Source organism: Erinaceus europaeus, chromosome 9, assembly GCF_950295315.1.
Source record: "Erinaceus europaeus chromosome 9, mEriEur2.1, whole genome shotgun sequence".
NCBI lineage: Eukaryota > Metazoa > Chordata > Mammalia > Eulipotyphla > Erinaceidae > Erinaceus > Erinaceus europaeus.
The window spans coordinates 44,528,084-44,543,259 of NC_080170.1; the positions used below are offsets into that span (position 1 = coordinate 44,528,084).

The 15,176-nt window shown below is 41.9% G+C and overlaps 1 protein-coding gene across 1 annotated transcript in view; it reads left to right on the top strand.

The window, feature by feature from the left end:
• Positions 1-9,550: 9,550 nt before the first annotated feature.
• Positions 9,551-15,176, top strand: part of CACNA1E (calcium voltage-gated channel subunit alpha1 E) — a 558,522-nt gene continuing 552,896 nt past the window's right edge. The window contains exons 1-2 of the mRNA XM_060197790.1: positions 9,551-9,590; positions 13,347-13,418. Of these exons, the coding sequence (XP_060053773.1) occupies positions 13,396-13,418 (23 nt within the window). The 5' untranslated portion in view covers positions 9,551-9,590; positions 13,347-13,395. The remainder of the gene's footprint in view (positions 9,591-13,346; positions 13,419-15,176) is intronic.

The following is a 15,176-nucleotide window of genomic DNA, read 5'->3' on the forward strand; positions in this document are numbered from 1 at the left end:
AAGAATGATGGTGTAGAGTTGTTTGAGGAAATAGACAGTGGAAGTCAACTTTTACATTTTGCTTATCTGAAATTAAAGATATGTTTAAGAATGTCTGGAGAACATTCTTAAACATATCTTTGTACCTGTTAAATAAGTAGACACCTGTAAAGATTAATAAAGATATCTATTTACAGGTATTAAGTGGATACATGTAAAATGCTTATTAAAATAGAGACCATGAAGCAGAGATGTTTTATTGGCAGTTAGAGAGGAGGGATCAGAGCTAGAAATAACACCAGGTGGTAATGGCAGGTGGTAACTGAGGCTGAGATGCTGGTGAACTCTTTAGACAATGAGCATGAAAGAGAAGATAGAGAGGTCTGAGTTCCAGGTGCTGGGCCATCTAACACTTGGAAATTTGTAAGATAAGGAGCCTTCAGCTAAGGAGCTTGGGAGGGCATGGTGGAACAGAAGGAAATTTGGTGAAGAAAGGGTTTCAAGGAGTAGACAAGAGACTGAGTTGGATCAATCATTTCTTTCAAATCTTATCTTGACCAACTCACCTCACACCGCTCCAAAACTCTGTTCTAATCTTCCCTCTGCTCTACTCCCACCCCAGTGGCCTTCTCACATGCTCCCACATACTCAGTGCTTCTCTGTAGTGCATTCCATTCATGCCCATCTCCATTTCTACACTGAGTTCCCTAAGGACAGGAGTAGTACTTGTTAATGACACTGAGCCCAGTGCCTGCACTTGGTGGTGGTGGTACATTCTCCAGGCCTGTTAGGATTTGTAAGTTAGGCATCCCCGAGGTTCAGCAGTGAACTTGGTCCTTGAGTTCATGAGATGAGAGTTCCTTGATTTATTTGAGTCTGGGGGCTTTGCCAAGCTCTGCCTCACCTAGCTCTTTCTAACAGTGCTAATTTCCCAACCCAGTCATTTCCACAAAGACCTGGCAGCCTCACCTCCCTTCTCAGTAAAGCTTTAATAGCATAGCACTGAAGCAGGTCTTGTTGCTAAGCCTTCATTATTTCCACAACATATACTACAGAACTCCTCTTAATATACTGTGAAGCATTGTCCTAATTAAAACTGAACGACTCATGTTGAATTAAATGAACAGAGTACATTGGGTTTGTCAGGCTTTGGTTTACATTCACCTGTTTGTTTACGTGTTAATTGGCCAAGCTGAATAATCTAAGCAGCCTTTTCTACTCATTAGTACAAATCATGGATGTTTTGGTCTTGGTCTGTTAGAGAGCCTGGCCTGGGAAGAGGTAGCTCCACACTTGTTTTGTAGAACTGCTGAAGGGCTCTTGAGCAAGGGATCTGTGGTTTTATCCACCTGCCTCCTTCTGAGTGCTCTCAGGTGGGGAGAACTGAGTGTGCTCCCTTCTAGAAAAGCCTTGGTGATAAAATAAGGGCCTTTTCAGTCTAGGAATCCAGCACCAATGGAAGGCAAGTACATTTAGGGTTCTACCGGAGAAGCAGACCAGTGAAATAGGTGAAAGTCTGAAGCATGGAATAAACATGACCATGAAGACAGAGCCCCACAGACATTGTTACTAGTTCACAGATGAGGAACTGAGGCTCAGAGGGGGTAGGTTTGTTTGTCCAGGCTCATACAGACAGTGCCTCCCTCTGACTCTGGCTTCCTCTACTCAGAGACACATCTGCCGCAGTGTCCATTGTGTGTCCATGAGTGTACCTGCCTGCCTATCCAGCCAAACTTTGAGCCCCTGAACACCCACTTCTTGTGTGTGTGTGTGTGCGCGTGTGCGTGTGTGTGTATGTGTGTGTGTGCGTGTGTAGCTCCTGTCATAGCTCTGTGTAGAGCTGCTGCTCTAGCAACTAATTGCTGCCAGAGATTGTCCCCGATCTGAATCCCTGCAGTGTGACTTCCGTTTTTTCCTGTTGACGTAAGACTCTGTGCAAAAGGCAAACAGTGGTGGGATGTGTATATTTGCCATTTATCATGTTCACCTACTTGTGAATGTACCCCACTTTGATAGCACTTTTGTAGAGATGCAGCCTTCTCTCATGCGGGCTGGCAGGAACTAGGACTCAGAGTTTGTGAAGCCCTCAGGACAGCTCTTCCCCGCTTTGTGTGATTCAGAGAGGGTAGGTGAGGGTGAGAGTCTCATACTGGGTGTCTGGCATTTGAGGAGGAGATAATTTGGGGCAGAAACTCCCCAAGTGGGGTTGGTTTGGGCTGGGTGAGGGGCCTGGGCTCTTCCTGGAAAGCACAGTGCCCTGGTTCTCCCCATACACCAAGGTGGGTTGTTTCTACTAACACTTTTCCTTCCAGTCAGTGATGTTAAAAAAGAAATCGGTTAGCAGTGTTTGGAACTAGCATGGAAAAGAGGGAAAGTATAGATACAAGTAGTGTGCCCCCTCAGGAGGGAAACAGTGCAGTCTCCTAATGCCTTTCTGCTGGCTGCCAGGTTTACCTGGAGCCTCAGCTGCAGCCACCGTCCTAGAAGACTGCATGGGTGTGAACAGCACAGTGGTCAGCAAGCCCTGCTGTGCACAGTGCCTGTGCAGAGAGGCTTGCTCCAATCCCATGCACTTTGCACAAAGGCACAAAGATGTGTGTGGCATCCTGGAACGTCAGTTGCTATAGCAACATCTGCCTTTATTATCACCTAAACCCATTCACTGGATAAATTTAGTAACTACTTGACTTCCCCACCCCCAGTCCACTTGGTAGAATTTTTTCACATTCCCCCTACGAGAGAGAGAGAGAGAGAGAGAGAGAGAGAGAGAGAGAGAGACTGCAGTGTCACAGTGTGTGTGGAAGGAAGTTTGCTTGAGGGTAGATCTTCACAGGTTGTAAATTGATGAAGATGGCTACTCCTTATAGCCAACTTAGGAAGAGTAGATACTTAGAAGTAGTGGAACAGACAAACTGCCACACAGGAAGTTGCAAGAAGAAGAGTGAAGTAGGGGAAGTTAAAAAAAAAAAAGGAATATTAGACTGGGAAGATTTGCCATCTGTAATCTGATAGAACTCGATTCAAATCTGCATCCTTGCTTACTGCCTAAACAACATCAGGCTTTTTAATCTTAGTCAGTTGTAGTAGTTGCAGTATTCAATCAGTTTCCTCATCTGTAACATGGGGAAATCATAACCCACAGCCCATGGCAGCAGCTCAGTCTCCTTAAGTGAGCTTGGAAGAGCAGGTGTCTAATGAGGTGTCTAAGAGCTGGTGGCCTGCACCTCTGCAAGAGTTTCTAGCCTCTGCAGCAGCTCTGTCCTCTGCAGGGAAGGTGAAAGAACAAAACCAGAAGCTGTTTTTGAGGGTGAATATGTGCTAATCTGGCAGGGGTGAGGGGATGCCAGTCAGAAAAAGCAGAGCAGGGGAAATAGAGAGTGGGAAGGATGACATCCCTACCAGTGAACATTCCAGGGGCTGTCTTTCTTTAAAAAAAAAAAAATCCAATTTGTAGATGTTCAGCTTCACTGGGTGGGGGGGTGGGTGGAACACAGACCTTTGGTGGAGGGAATGGTGTTAATATACACCCCTATTAACTAAACAACAACAACAACAAATCCCATTTGTGTATGTGGCACTATTAACCAGGATTGGTGAGCTGAAGAGACAGCATAATGGTGATGCAAACAACTTTCATGGTTGAGGTTTTGAGGTCTTAGGATCAATGCCCAGCGCCATCATAAACCAGAGCTGAGCAGGGCTCTGGAAAAAAATACTTCTAAATCCCCTGCCCCTCAGTCATTTAAACAAAACAAAAACTTCAGGATGGGGTTGGTACATAGGCAGATACCCAGCATCCAGTAACCATTTTTTTTTTTTTTGAGAGCTTTCTGGGAGCAAGGCTCTGTGCTGGGACAAGCAGAGTCCCATGGAGTGACTTAATTTTCCCCCACACCCACTTCCAGCCCCTGCATTCTTGCTCCACAAGATGAAGTGGTTTTCCTTCTCAGAATCTAGGTAAAAAAGTAATCACACCACACTTGTTACTTGCCAGGTTGTGTGCTCAGTGCTTTGCTATCATTCATTCATTTAATCCTCATAGTAGTTCTATAAGGTAGTACTAATATTGTGCCATTTTTCAGATGAGTCATCTGAGGTACAGCAAGTGATAAGATGCTAGTTCCAAGGCCAAGCCCCAGCTGAAGAATTGTTTCCCCTAGAATTTTACAAGAGAACACCATAAACCATTTAGTCTGTGCTGTGGGGGGCTCAGCTTTAGTGCTGTGACTGAAGCCTGTACAGTTATCTGCAACCCCCCCCTTTAAAAAATAATTCTATACTTTCTTTCTATGCTCAGATCTTTGGCTTGGAAAATCTCTGTCATTTATGACCAGAGGCTATAAAAGCAAGTAAATCATATTAGGAGGTAAAAGGGGGTTGGGGAGATAAAAAAGGAGTCTGAGAACAGGAGAAGGACCCTATAGCCCACATAAATTTTTTTATTGTAATAATACCATAACATTGGGGGTCTGGATGTCACTTGTGAATTTTGGGGTGACACAAGCATTCAGCTATAGTATGTGTGGTGGCTTAGAATTCTACCAAGTCTTCTCAAAAAAAGCTGTGTGGGCTTCTCTGAGCAACCTCATAAATATTCTAGGAGATGGTGTGTACTTAATATAAATAGTCAAAGCTGTAGAAATAGACATGGAGATATTTTATTATCTGCTTCCCATGTCCTTCAATGGAAAGTTCAGTTTATATGCTACTACCACAGGCCAGAAGAAATAGTTACAAACATCAACAGTTTGAACTAACAAAGCATTTCTCAATGCCAAAAGTTACAAGGAAGGGTCCATTGTTACAAAAGAAAAAAAATATTAGTTGTGTCAAAGTTGGGAAACTTGTCTAGGAGTGAATAAGCTATAAAGTAAGTTTCACAGAAGAAGTGGGGTTTGTTTTTATACCAAGTATGGTTAGAGTGATCATATACACACAGTCTATACATACTTTTGGGGATTTTACAGAAAAAAAATCAAGTGCATTATTAAGGGGGAAAGGTGGGTATGTTCTGTAGAGGAAGGCACAATGACCATACAGTGCATCTACAGAAAACAACTCAGAAATCTTTTATTTATTGTATTTCCCCCCATTTTGTTGCCCTTTAATGTTATCCTTATTGTTATTTTTGCCACTGATGTTGTTGGATAGGACAGAGAGAAATTGAGAGAAGAGGGGAAGACAGAGAGGGGGAGAAAAAGATAGACACCTGCAGACCTGCTTTACCGCTTGTGAAGAGACACCCCCCCCCCCTTGCAAGTGGAGAGCCCGGGGCTAGAACTGGGATCCTTACGCTGGTCCTTGCACTTTGTGCCATGTGCACTTAACCCGCTGCAGTACCGTCCAACCCCAGAAAACAACTCAGAAATTTTATCAGGGGCACCTACTATAGGTCACAATGGCTTCATCTGCTCAGCCCTGGGCCTGGGGTCCTCATCAGCAAGGTTTTATCTTGGTGCAAGCAAAGTAACAGAATGACTGCTTTTGGGCAGAGGATGCCAGTTTTTCCAAGGTTTAAGTCTCAGACCAGGTTTTGATTTCCTTAATCCTAGACCCCATCACAGTTTTTTTTTTTTTTTAAATTAGGGAGAAAGGGTACAAAGTTGCAAAAAGTTTTGATTATGTGATTTACCAATATCCTGGCTGAAGAAGAAAATACATTATTTTGAACCCAGGACATGTCTGAGGCAGTAACCATTCTTGGTGTGAGGAAACACAAATGAAGAGACACAGACCCACCCTATGGGTTTGACTCCAGTATTTGCAACTGCACCATTGGTGTTTTCACAGCTAACATAGCTTATTTTATTTCTGTGATGAACTCAAAGCTGCTGCAGATTTGCAAATTTCTTTTACAGAGGGACATAGACTGTAGTCTTTAATGGAAGAATGCCACTGAGTTCATTGAATTGGTTACCATTCAAAAGGTCTGCTCAGAGCCCTATACCACCAGGGAAAGAGAGAGACAAGCTGGGAGTATGGATCCACCTGTCAATGCCCATATTCAGCTGGGAATCAATTACAGAAGCCAGACCTTCCACCTTCTGCACCCCATAATGACCCTGGGTTCATACTCCCAGAGGGTTAAAGAATAGGAAAACTATCAGTGGATGGGATGGGATATGGAGTTATGGTGGTGGGAACTGTGTAGAATTGCACCCCCTCTTATCTTATGGTTTGTCAGTGTTTCACACACACACACACACACACACACACACACACACACACACACACGATTTTGTAGGATTATACAAGTACGAAATAAAATGAAAATTGTGAATATAAAAAAAACAAAAGATCTGCTCACTGCAGAGAAATGAAATGATAAAGATTAAGCCAAAGGTATAGTTAATAGTATGTAACTTTTTTTGGACAAAATCCCCTTTAAAAATAACATATCTACATTGATCAATACAGAGAATATCAACAGAAAATTTCAAGATATATTTATTAGATGATGGTTCTTAGAATTTCCTTATGAAATTGACAAGTGAAGTTATTTGGTCAGATAGGTTTGGAAAAAAAAGTCATACTATAGGTAGTATCAGCAAGATACCTATTGATGTGGTAGCTTCTGAGCAGTCCTGTAGCAAAAAGGTATTTATTGCTAATATCCTTTAACAGTTCAGATTTTTCCAAAACTTATTGGAACACAGAACCTTTAGCATTTTCTTTTTATGCAGCACTTGTTGGAATCTTGCTGATGGAATGTTTCCTGCTCTCTCCTTAAGAAAGGTTGTCTAGACTATGATGATTTCACTCATATGTAGAACATAGAGGATTGAAACACATGAAGTTGAAAAGAGAAAATTGCCCTCTACACACACACACACACACACAGACACACACACAGACAGACACACACACACACATTGTCAACCCATAACTATGACCTTGGAAATACTAGGGTGGCTACCATGGGGGGTGGGTGGCACAGAACTTAGATGGTGGGAGTGGTGTGGAATTATACCCCTATTATCTAATAATCTTGTAAATCACTAATAAAAATATAAGAATAAATAAATTACAAACACATCATAATTTGTTAAGTCTTCTTTCAAATGAGGTGGAGACAGGAACATTTAAAATACACAGAAATACAAAATTTTGTATAATTTTGAAAAGTACAAAATGTATAAATACTAAAGTACACAGTTCATGTTTAAATACTGAAGTACAAAATAAGAGGCATGGCTCTCAATCTTGGAATTTAGGAAGAAAGGCAGGTTGAAGAAATAAATCTAAATGCCAGTAGTATTGGTTGCACTTGGTTGATTGCACATGTTACAGTGCGCAAGAACCTGGATTCAAGCCCCCAGTTCCCACCTGCAAGGGGAAGCTTCACAAGTGATGAAATGGTGAAGCAGGGCTGCAGGTGTCTTCCTTCCATCCATCCTTCCTTCCTTCCTTCCTTCCTTCCTTCCTTCCTTCCTTCCCCCCCTTCTTTTATTTCTTTCTTTCTTTTGCAGGTGTATGTCTCTTTGCCTTGCTATCTACCCTTCCATATTAGTTAATCTCTGTTTCTAGTCAATAAATGAATAAATAAAATCTAAAAAAAAAATAAAAAAGAAAGCTTGTCTAGACTGTAAATTCCACAACAGGTTTTTTTTTTTCCAGTACAGGTCTTATAGTTATCAGTCAATAACTCTTTGAATAACTGTAGCTTAATTCCAGGCATTTGAATTTTTGCACCAGATCAATTAAATTAAAATCTTGGGAGTGGGTCTGTGAGCTTTGCAATTTTTGAAAAGCACCTCAGGGAATTTTAATTCAAGTCAAATTGAAAGTCAGTGACTTAGAGCATTATTCAGAGAATGGCTGTTTATATTCTTGGGAGGTTGGACTCTTTGTTCAAGTTGTTTGCTGGAAAATTGGGAGAACAAAGAGGCACATTTCTAGCTCTGACTGATAGGAGAGTAACAAAAGAGACAGAGTAGAGAACCCAAACTAAATCTGCACTCCAGGGGTTCGGGTTGCTAGTCCCCCTGCTTGCCTCTGCCCCTCCCCTCCAATGACATAGTCAGAACCACTATGGACAGCTCTGCTTTACTCCTGTGCCCCCTTTACCTCCAAATATAGGGCTTTAATCTAGAATGGATCATTCAAGTTGGAGGACTTCACTAATTGCAGAACATGAATGGTGCTGGGAGATGGAGATATGATTAATTCTCGAAGAATGGGAGAGGGATTCCTAAAACTTGTGTGGAGATTCAACTGCAGGAGGTTAGAAAAGAGGGCAGATGAGGGGGTGGGGATATAAGGTATGGATGAGAGGGGCTTTCCTCCCAAACATGAAGAGCTTAACTTTTATTTATTTTTTTTCAGTTATAGTTCAATACTTATTCAGGGTTTCTGGGTTTAAACTTGAACTGTGTGCCCAAGAAAACTAGTGAGGAACAAGCTTATAGAAGTGAAAGTGAGTGGGACTTGGGCCGTTCACACAAGTGACATTTTCAGTCTGTGCTGTTTTATTGGTGGAAAGTTCCTGGGAAGTCTTTGCCTTGCTGTGGCTCTGGGAAATGAATGCCCATGGACTTGACTAAAACACTGGGTAGGTGGACCTTTATGAACCTGGATGTATGTAAGTAAATTAATTTTATTGTGGAGATTAATGATTTACAGTTAACAATAAATCCAGTTGTTGGGACTTGAGTAAAATTTCTGTTTTTTGCAAAACATTAACCCCCATACCTAAGTCCTCCTTCACTATCATGCTCTAGGACCTGACTCCACCACCTCCCCACTCCCACCCCCCAGAGTCTTTTACTTTGGTGCAATACACCAATCCCTGTCCAAGTTCTGATGTGTGTTTCACCTTCTGTTCTTATTTATCAACTTCTGTCTGTGAGTGAGATCATCCCATATTTACCCTTTCCTTTCTTGCTTATCTCATTTAATGTGATTCTTTCTAGCTCTATCTAAGATGAGGTGAAGAAGGTAAATTTATAATTTTTCACAGCTGAATAGTACATATTCTCTATTTTTAATTAATTAATTAATTCACTTTTGTTCCCCTTGTTGTTTATTGTTGTAGTTATTATTGTTATTATTGATGTCATTGTTGTTGGATGGGATACAGAGAAATGGAGAGAGGAGAGGAAGACAGAGAAGGGGAGAGACACCTGAAAACCTGCTTCATGGCTTGTGAAGCAACTCCCCTGCAGGTGGGGAGCTGGGGGCTCAAACCTGGATCCTCAAGCCAGTCCTTGTGCTTTGCATGCTGAGTGGTATTTTATGGTGTATATATACCACAACTTTCTCAGCCACTCCTCTGTTGTTTGACAGCTAGGACACTTCTAAGTTTTGGCTACTACAGATTGTGCTGGTATGAACATAGGTATGCACAGATTTTTTTTGGATGGGTATGCTTGTTTCCTTAGGATATATCCCCAGAAGAAGAATTGAAGGGTCATAAGGTAGGTTCATTTCTAGCTCCCAAACTGCTCTCCAGAGTGTTTGTCCCATAGTGTGTAGAAAATCCATAAGGCATACAGCTTTGAGTTAAAGTATACATTTGTGTATACTTTAACTAATTTAGTCTTTTGATTCTTTTTTTTAAAGGCTACATTCAGAACTTTGTGGCACAATATGTGTGGAGACTTACGTGAAAGGTCAGTGAAGGGAAGTGAAGTCAAGCCCAAATCCAGTGTCCACAACCTCCAGTGAAACACTCTAACCTAGGAATTCCATCTGGAGATTATCTATGTCATTGTCACCAACAAAATGGCCCACTGCTTACTGAACAGAAAGTCGAAACTGACAATGAGAATTTTTCTATAGAAGAAGTTTTCAATTTGAGGAGACACCTATCCGGGAGAACAGTCTGTGACATACTTTGAAAAATATAGTTTTACTATAAAGTGAGAAGGGGAGTTCTAGAGAGGAAAAGAGGGTAGGTGTACATGAGAGTTCATGAATAGGATTCCAGGAAAATCTTTTTGACTTTCTTATAGTGGTTCCCCCAACCACCCCGGTTAGACTTGCTGGTAACAGAATGCAGGTGTGAGAACTGACTCCCAGAAGACAGTTCTGCCTTACTCTCTAGAGATGATACCAATATCAGGATGTAATCTGATAAAGTTCCATAGGTATTTGAGATAAATGCATATCCATTTTTTTCTATTTGTGTTTATTAAATGCATCTTATCTATAGCTACATTTAAGATCTCTGTTTGTTGATATATTTCTTTCTCTCTCTCTCTATATATATATATATATGTATATATTATATGCAGTCTGTAGGGAGACAAAAAAAATCTGTCTTGATACCTGAATGATGAATACACCACTCCCAGTAGCCATTTTTTTCTCCTCTCCTCTCCTCTCCTCTCCTCTCCTCTCCTCTCCTCTCCTCTCCTCTCCTCTCCTCTCCTCTCCTCTCCTCTCCTCTCCTCTCCTCTCCTCTCCCCTCCCCTCCCCTCCCCTCCCCTTCTCCCCTCCCCTCCCCTCCCCTTTTCCCCTCCCCTCCCCTTCCCTTCTCCCCTCCCCTTCTCCCCTCCCCTCCCCTCCCCTTTTCCCCTCCCCGCCCCTCCCCTCCCCTTCCCTTCTCCCCTCCCCTCCCCTCCCCTTCCCTTCTCCTCTCCCCTCCTCTCCCCCCCTCCCCTCTCCTCCTTTCCCCCCCTCCCCTCCCCTCCTTTCCTCCCCTCCCCTCCTCTCCTCTTCCCCTCCTCCCTTCCCCCTCCTCTCCCCTCCCCTTCCCTCCCCTCCCCTCCCCTCCTTTCCTCCCCTCCCCTCCCCTCCTTTCCCCCCTCCCCTCCCCTCCTTTCCTCCCCTCCCCTCCTCTCCTCTTCCCCTCCTCCCTTCCCCCTCCTCTCCCCTCCCCTTCCCTCCCCTCCCCCTCCTCCCCTCCCCCTCCTCCTCTCCCCTCCCCCTCCTCCCCTCCCTTCCCCCTCTGCTCCCTTCCCCCTCCCCTCCCCTCCTCTCCTCTCCTTCCCTCCCCTGCCTTCCCCTCCCCTCCCCCCTTCTCTTCTTTTTATTTGATAGGACAGAGAGAAATTGAGAGGGGAGAAAAAACAGAGGAAGAAAAATACCTGCAGCACTACTTCACCACTCATGAAATTCTCTGCAGGCCCTTGTTTATGCACCACTGATGCATGAATACCACAGGATGCACTACTGCCCAGCCCCCAGATGACCTTTCTTTTGACAAAAAGATATTTCTTGTTAAGATTCTCTACTATTACTATATTGGTGTCAATGTACCCCTTATTGTCTGTTAGTCCTCGTTTTGTATATTTTGGTTAATCTGCACAGGGAGCATATATATCGATGATAGTTATATGTTCTTGTCAGATATTTTCTTAGATTATTGTGTAGTATCCATTTATTTATTTATTATGGAGAGGTTAATAGTTTACAGTACAGTTGTTGGCACATAGGTACAGTTCCCCATCTAGCCATGATAGGTGTCTGCAAAACACTCTCATCCCCAACTTAGGTCCTTTTCCATCATGGTGAAACAGGACTTGAAAGTCACCCATCCCCCCACCCATCTCCCTTTCATTCTTCCCCAGAGTTCTTTGCTTTGGTGCAATATACCCAACCAATCTGAGTTGTTGATTCTTCTTCTTATTATTTTTGTGTGTGTATATCCTTACTGGTTTTTTCCTCAAGTTATTCCCACGAGTGAGATTATTCCATATTCATCCTTCTCTTTCTGGGTTATCTCACTGAACATGCTTCATCAAAGATGAGGTGAAAAAGGGTGACTTCATTATTTTTAATAGTTGAGCAATATTCCATTGTGTAACACTACAATTTTTTAAGCCACTCATCTGTTGTTGGATACCTGGGTTGCTTCCAAGTTTGGGCTATTACAAATTGTGCTACAATGAACATAGGTATAGACACATCTATTTGGATAGGTGTGTCTAGTTCCTTAAAATATATCCCTAGAAGAGGAGTTGCTAGGTCAAAAGTTAAGTCCATTTCTAGCCTTCTGAGAGTTCTCCAGACTGGTCTCTACAAGGGTTGGATCAGTTTAAATTCCCACCAGCAGTGTTAAAGGGTTACTCTGTTCCTATAACCTCTCCAACATTTGTTGTTACTATCCTTTCTGATGTGTGACATTCTCACAGAAGTAAAATGGTATCTCATTGTTGTTTTTATTTGAAATTTTCTGATAATCAGTGACTTTGAGCATTTTTCATATGTCTGTTGGCCTTTTGGATCTCTTCTATTTTGAATATTCTGTACACATCCTCTCCCTACTTTTGGATGGTGTCACCCCCCCCCCCAGTTTGGTGAGATTTTTTGCATATTTTGATTATTAACCTTCTGTCTGATGTATGGCATAAAAATATCTTCTCCCATTCCTTAAGGAGTCTATTTGGGTAATGGTTTCTTTTGCTGTGCAGAAGCTTTTCAATTTGTTAGTCCCATTGGTTTATTTTTGTTTTCCTTAAGAATGAACTTGAGTCGTTGCAGACACCTTTAAAATTTAGAAAGGAGTTCTGCAAGTACCTTTTTCTAAGTATTTGATAAGTTTCTGCTTTAATATCTAAATACTTGATCCATTTAGAGCTTACTTTTGTGTGTGGTAAGATAAAGTTGTTCAGTTTCATTCTTCTGCATGTTTCAACATCATTTTCCCCAATACTATTTGTTGAAGAGATTCTTCTTTCTCCATTTACTATTTTGGGTGCCCTTGTCAAAAATTCGATGTTCATAGGTGTGGGGGCATAATATCCAACTCTATTATTACTTTTCTTGATTGAAAGCCTATTTTATTGACACGAGAAGACCAGTCCCTGCTCTTTCCTTTGCATTACTGCTTTGCAACATCTTTTTGCAGTCTTTCACTCTGATTCTTTTTTCCCTTTTGTTGCCCTTGTTGTTTATCATTGTTGTTATTATTGTTATTGCTGTTATTGCTGTCACTATTGTTGGATAGGACAGAGAGAAATCGAGAGAGAAAGGGAGGACAGGGGAAAGAAAGATAGACATCTGCAGACCTGCTTCACCGCCTGTGAAGTGACTTCCCTGCAGGTGGGGAGCTAGGGGCTCAAACTGGTATCCTTAAGCTGGTCCTTGTGCTTCGTGCCATGTGCGTTTAATCCGCTGTGCCACCACCCAGCCTCCTTCACTCTGATTCTATACTTACCTTTACATTGGTTGTGAATTTTTTTTTTTGTATGTTATAGTATAGGAATGCTCTAGGAGTTGTCACAGGGGGCATGGGAGGTGCACAGTCTGGTGAGAAGGCTTCTCTGCTGCACACAGACTTTCCTAGACCCTCAGTGAATGAGACATAGTTCCTTCTCTGGGAATTCAGCAGGACAATGTTTCTATATCCTGACCTGAACATGTAGGAAACCATTCAAGTCTGACATAAACTATTTCCACCTAAATGATTTTTTTCTTGGCAGAGGGAGTATTGATTAGATTGGCTCTGCTAGGCTCAGTTGCCAGTTTTATATGGCTTCCTTTAGGTTCCAGAGGTGAGTATCCTTATGGATAATTTAGCCCCTTGTTCACCTCCCTTAACCCTGGAAGTTCTCTAAACCCAGGACTCAAGAATCAGCGGCTTCTCTTTGTTCTGGAGTTATGCCATGGCACTGCACTTCTAGTTACAACAGTGGATGATGTGCACCATGCTGCTAGTAAGGTATATTTGTTAAGCCTGATCACTATCCCTCCAGACAAGCATCTATACACTCACTTACTTTTGTGAATGTGTGTGTCTTCAGGCAATGTTAGCAGTGTTCCAGAGGTGTTTCTGTACTTTGATGTTCTTCAAATAATTTGTCTTAGGAGAGCACTATGACTCTTCCTCTGGAAATCTGTATGTGCCTTTCTTTGATTTAATTGAACACACTGCTCTCAAGAATCATCTGTGTTGTTGCAAATGGCAGGATATCTTCTTTTTCTTATAGCTGTATAACATTCCATTATCTATGTAATATACCATTCAGATAGAAAGGTGTAGGCTAACATCAACAACAATAATAATTACAATAATTAAAAACAACAAGGGCAACAAAAGGGAAAATAAATAATAAAAAATTACTAATAAAATAAAGGTGTAGGCTTACATTGTGGCTCTCTGATACTGTAATCTCCAAACAGGATTCATGCAAATAAATAACTACCCAGAGACTGGAACTTTGGGGGCCCATTGTGGCTTAAACACTTGGCTGTCCTTAAGGAAGAAGGTAAACAATGTAACACTGACACCCTGGGGTCTCCTGCTTTTTAGCAGTTAGTCACAAGATACATCAAAAGAACTCCAAAATAACTTACATCAGCAAAAGGCATAATGATTCTTTAACAAGGGGAAAGACAGAAACAGGCTGGGAGTATGGATTAACCTGCCAATGCCCATGTCCAGTGGGGAAGCAATTATAGAAACCAGACCTACCTTCTGTATCCCCTAATGATCTTGGGTCCATACTCCCAGAGGCATAAAGAATAGGAAAACTTCCAATAGAGGGGATGGGATGGAGAACTCTGGTGGTTGGAATTATGTGGAATTGTACCCCTTTTAATCAGTGGACTTGTCATTCCTTATTAAATAAAAAAAATGTTGAAAAAAAAACAGAGTAGAGACATCTGCAGAAGGGCTGCAGTAGAGGTAACAGATAGCAAAGCCATCACATTTCTTCTAACAAGCTTACAATATTTCAAGGTTTCTTCTAACGAGCACCCCTATTGGGATCTTAACATATGTATAACTCCAAGGACCAACAAGTCACATACCTCCCCATTCACCGCAGGTGCCTATCATGATATGGCAGTTGTCCTGGTGCAGGGCTTTGGCCCCATAGGCACCTGTCAGCATCTGAGAAGTCACAGAAGTTGTTAGCCCTGCAGAGCAGTTAATTAATGGGTTGTGCAAACCTGAGGCAGGCACAAAACCTGGCATGCTAAGATATATTATTTTTCTCACAGAAAGGTTGCTTTCATATCTATGTTAATAATACTGTAATAAACTTGGGCATGCAGGTTCTTGCTGAGATTCCAATCTTATTTCCCTGGGAAATATTGAATATAGTCAGAAATGGGATTGATGGATCATATATTAGTTTTATGTTTTAATTTTTGGGAGAAAATTCTGTCTTATTTTCTATAGTAACTCCACCAGTACTTGGCTATCTTTTGTCTTTTTCATAGTAGCTGTTCTAACAGATGTGAGGTCATTGTGTTTTTTATTTGCATTTTCGTAATGCCTGGTGATGCTGAGCATCTTTTAATATACC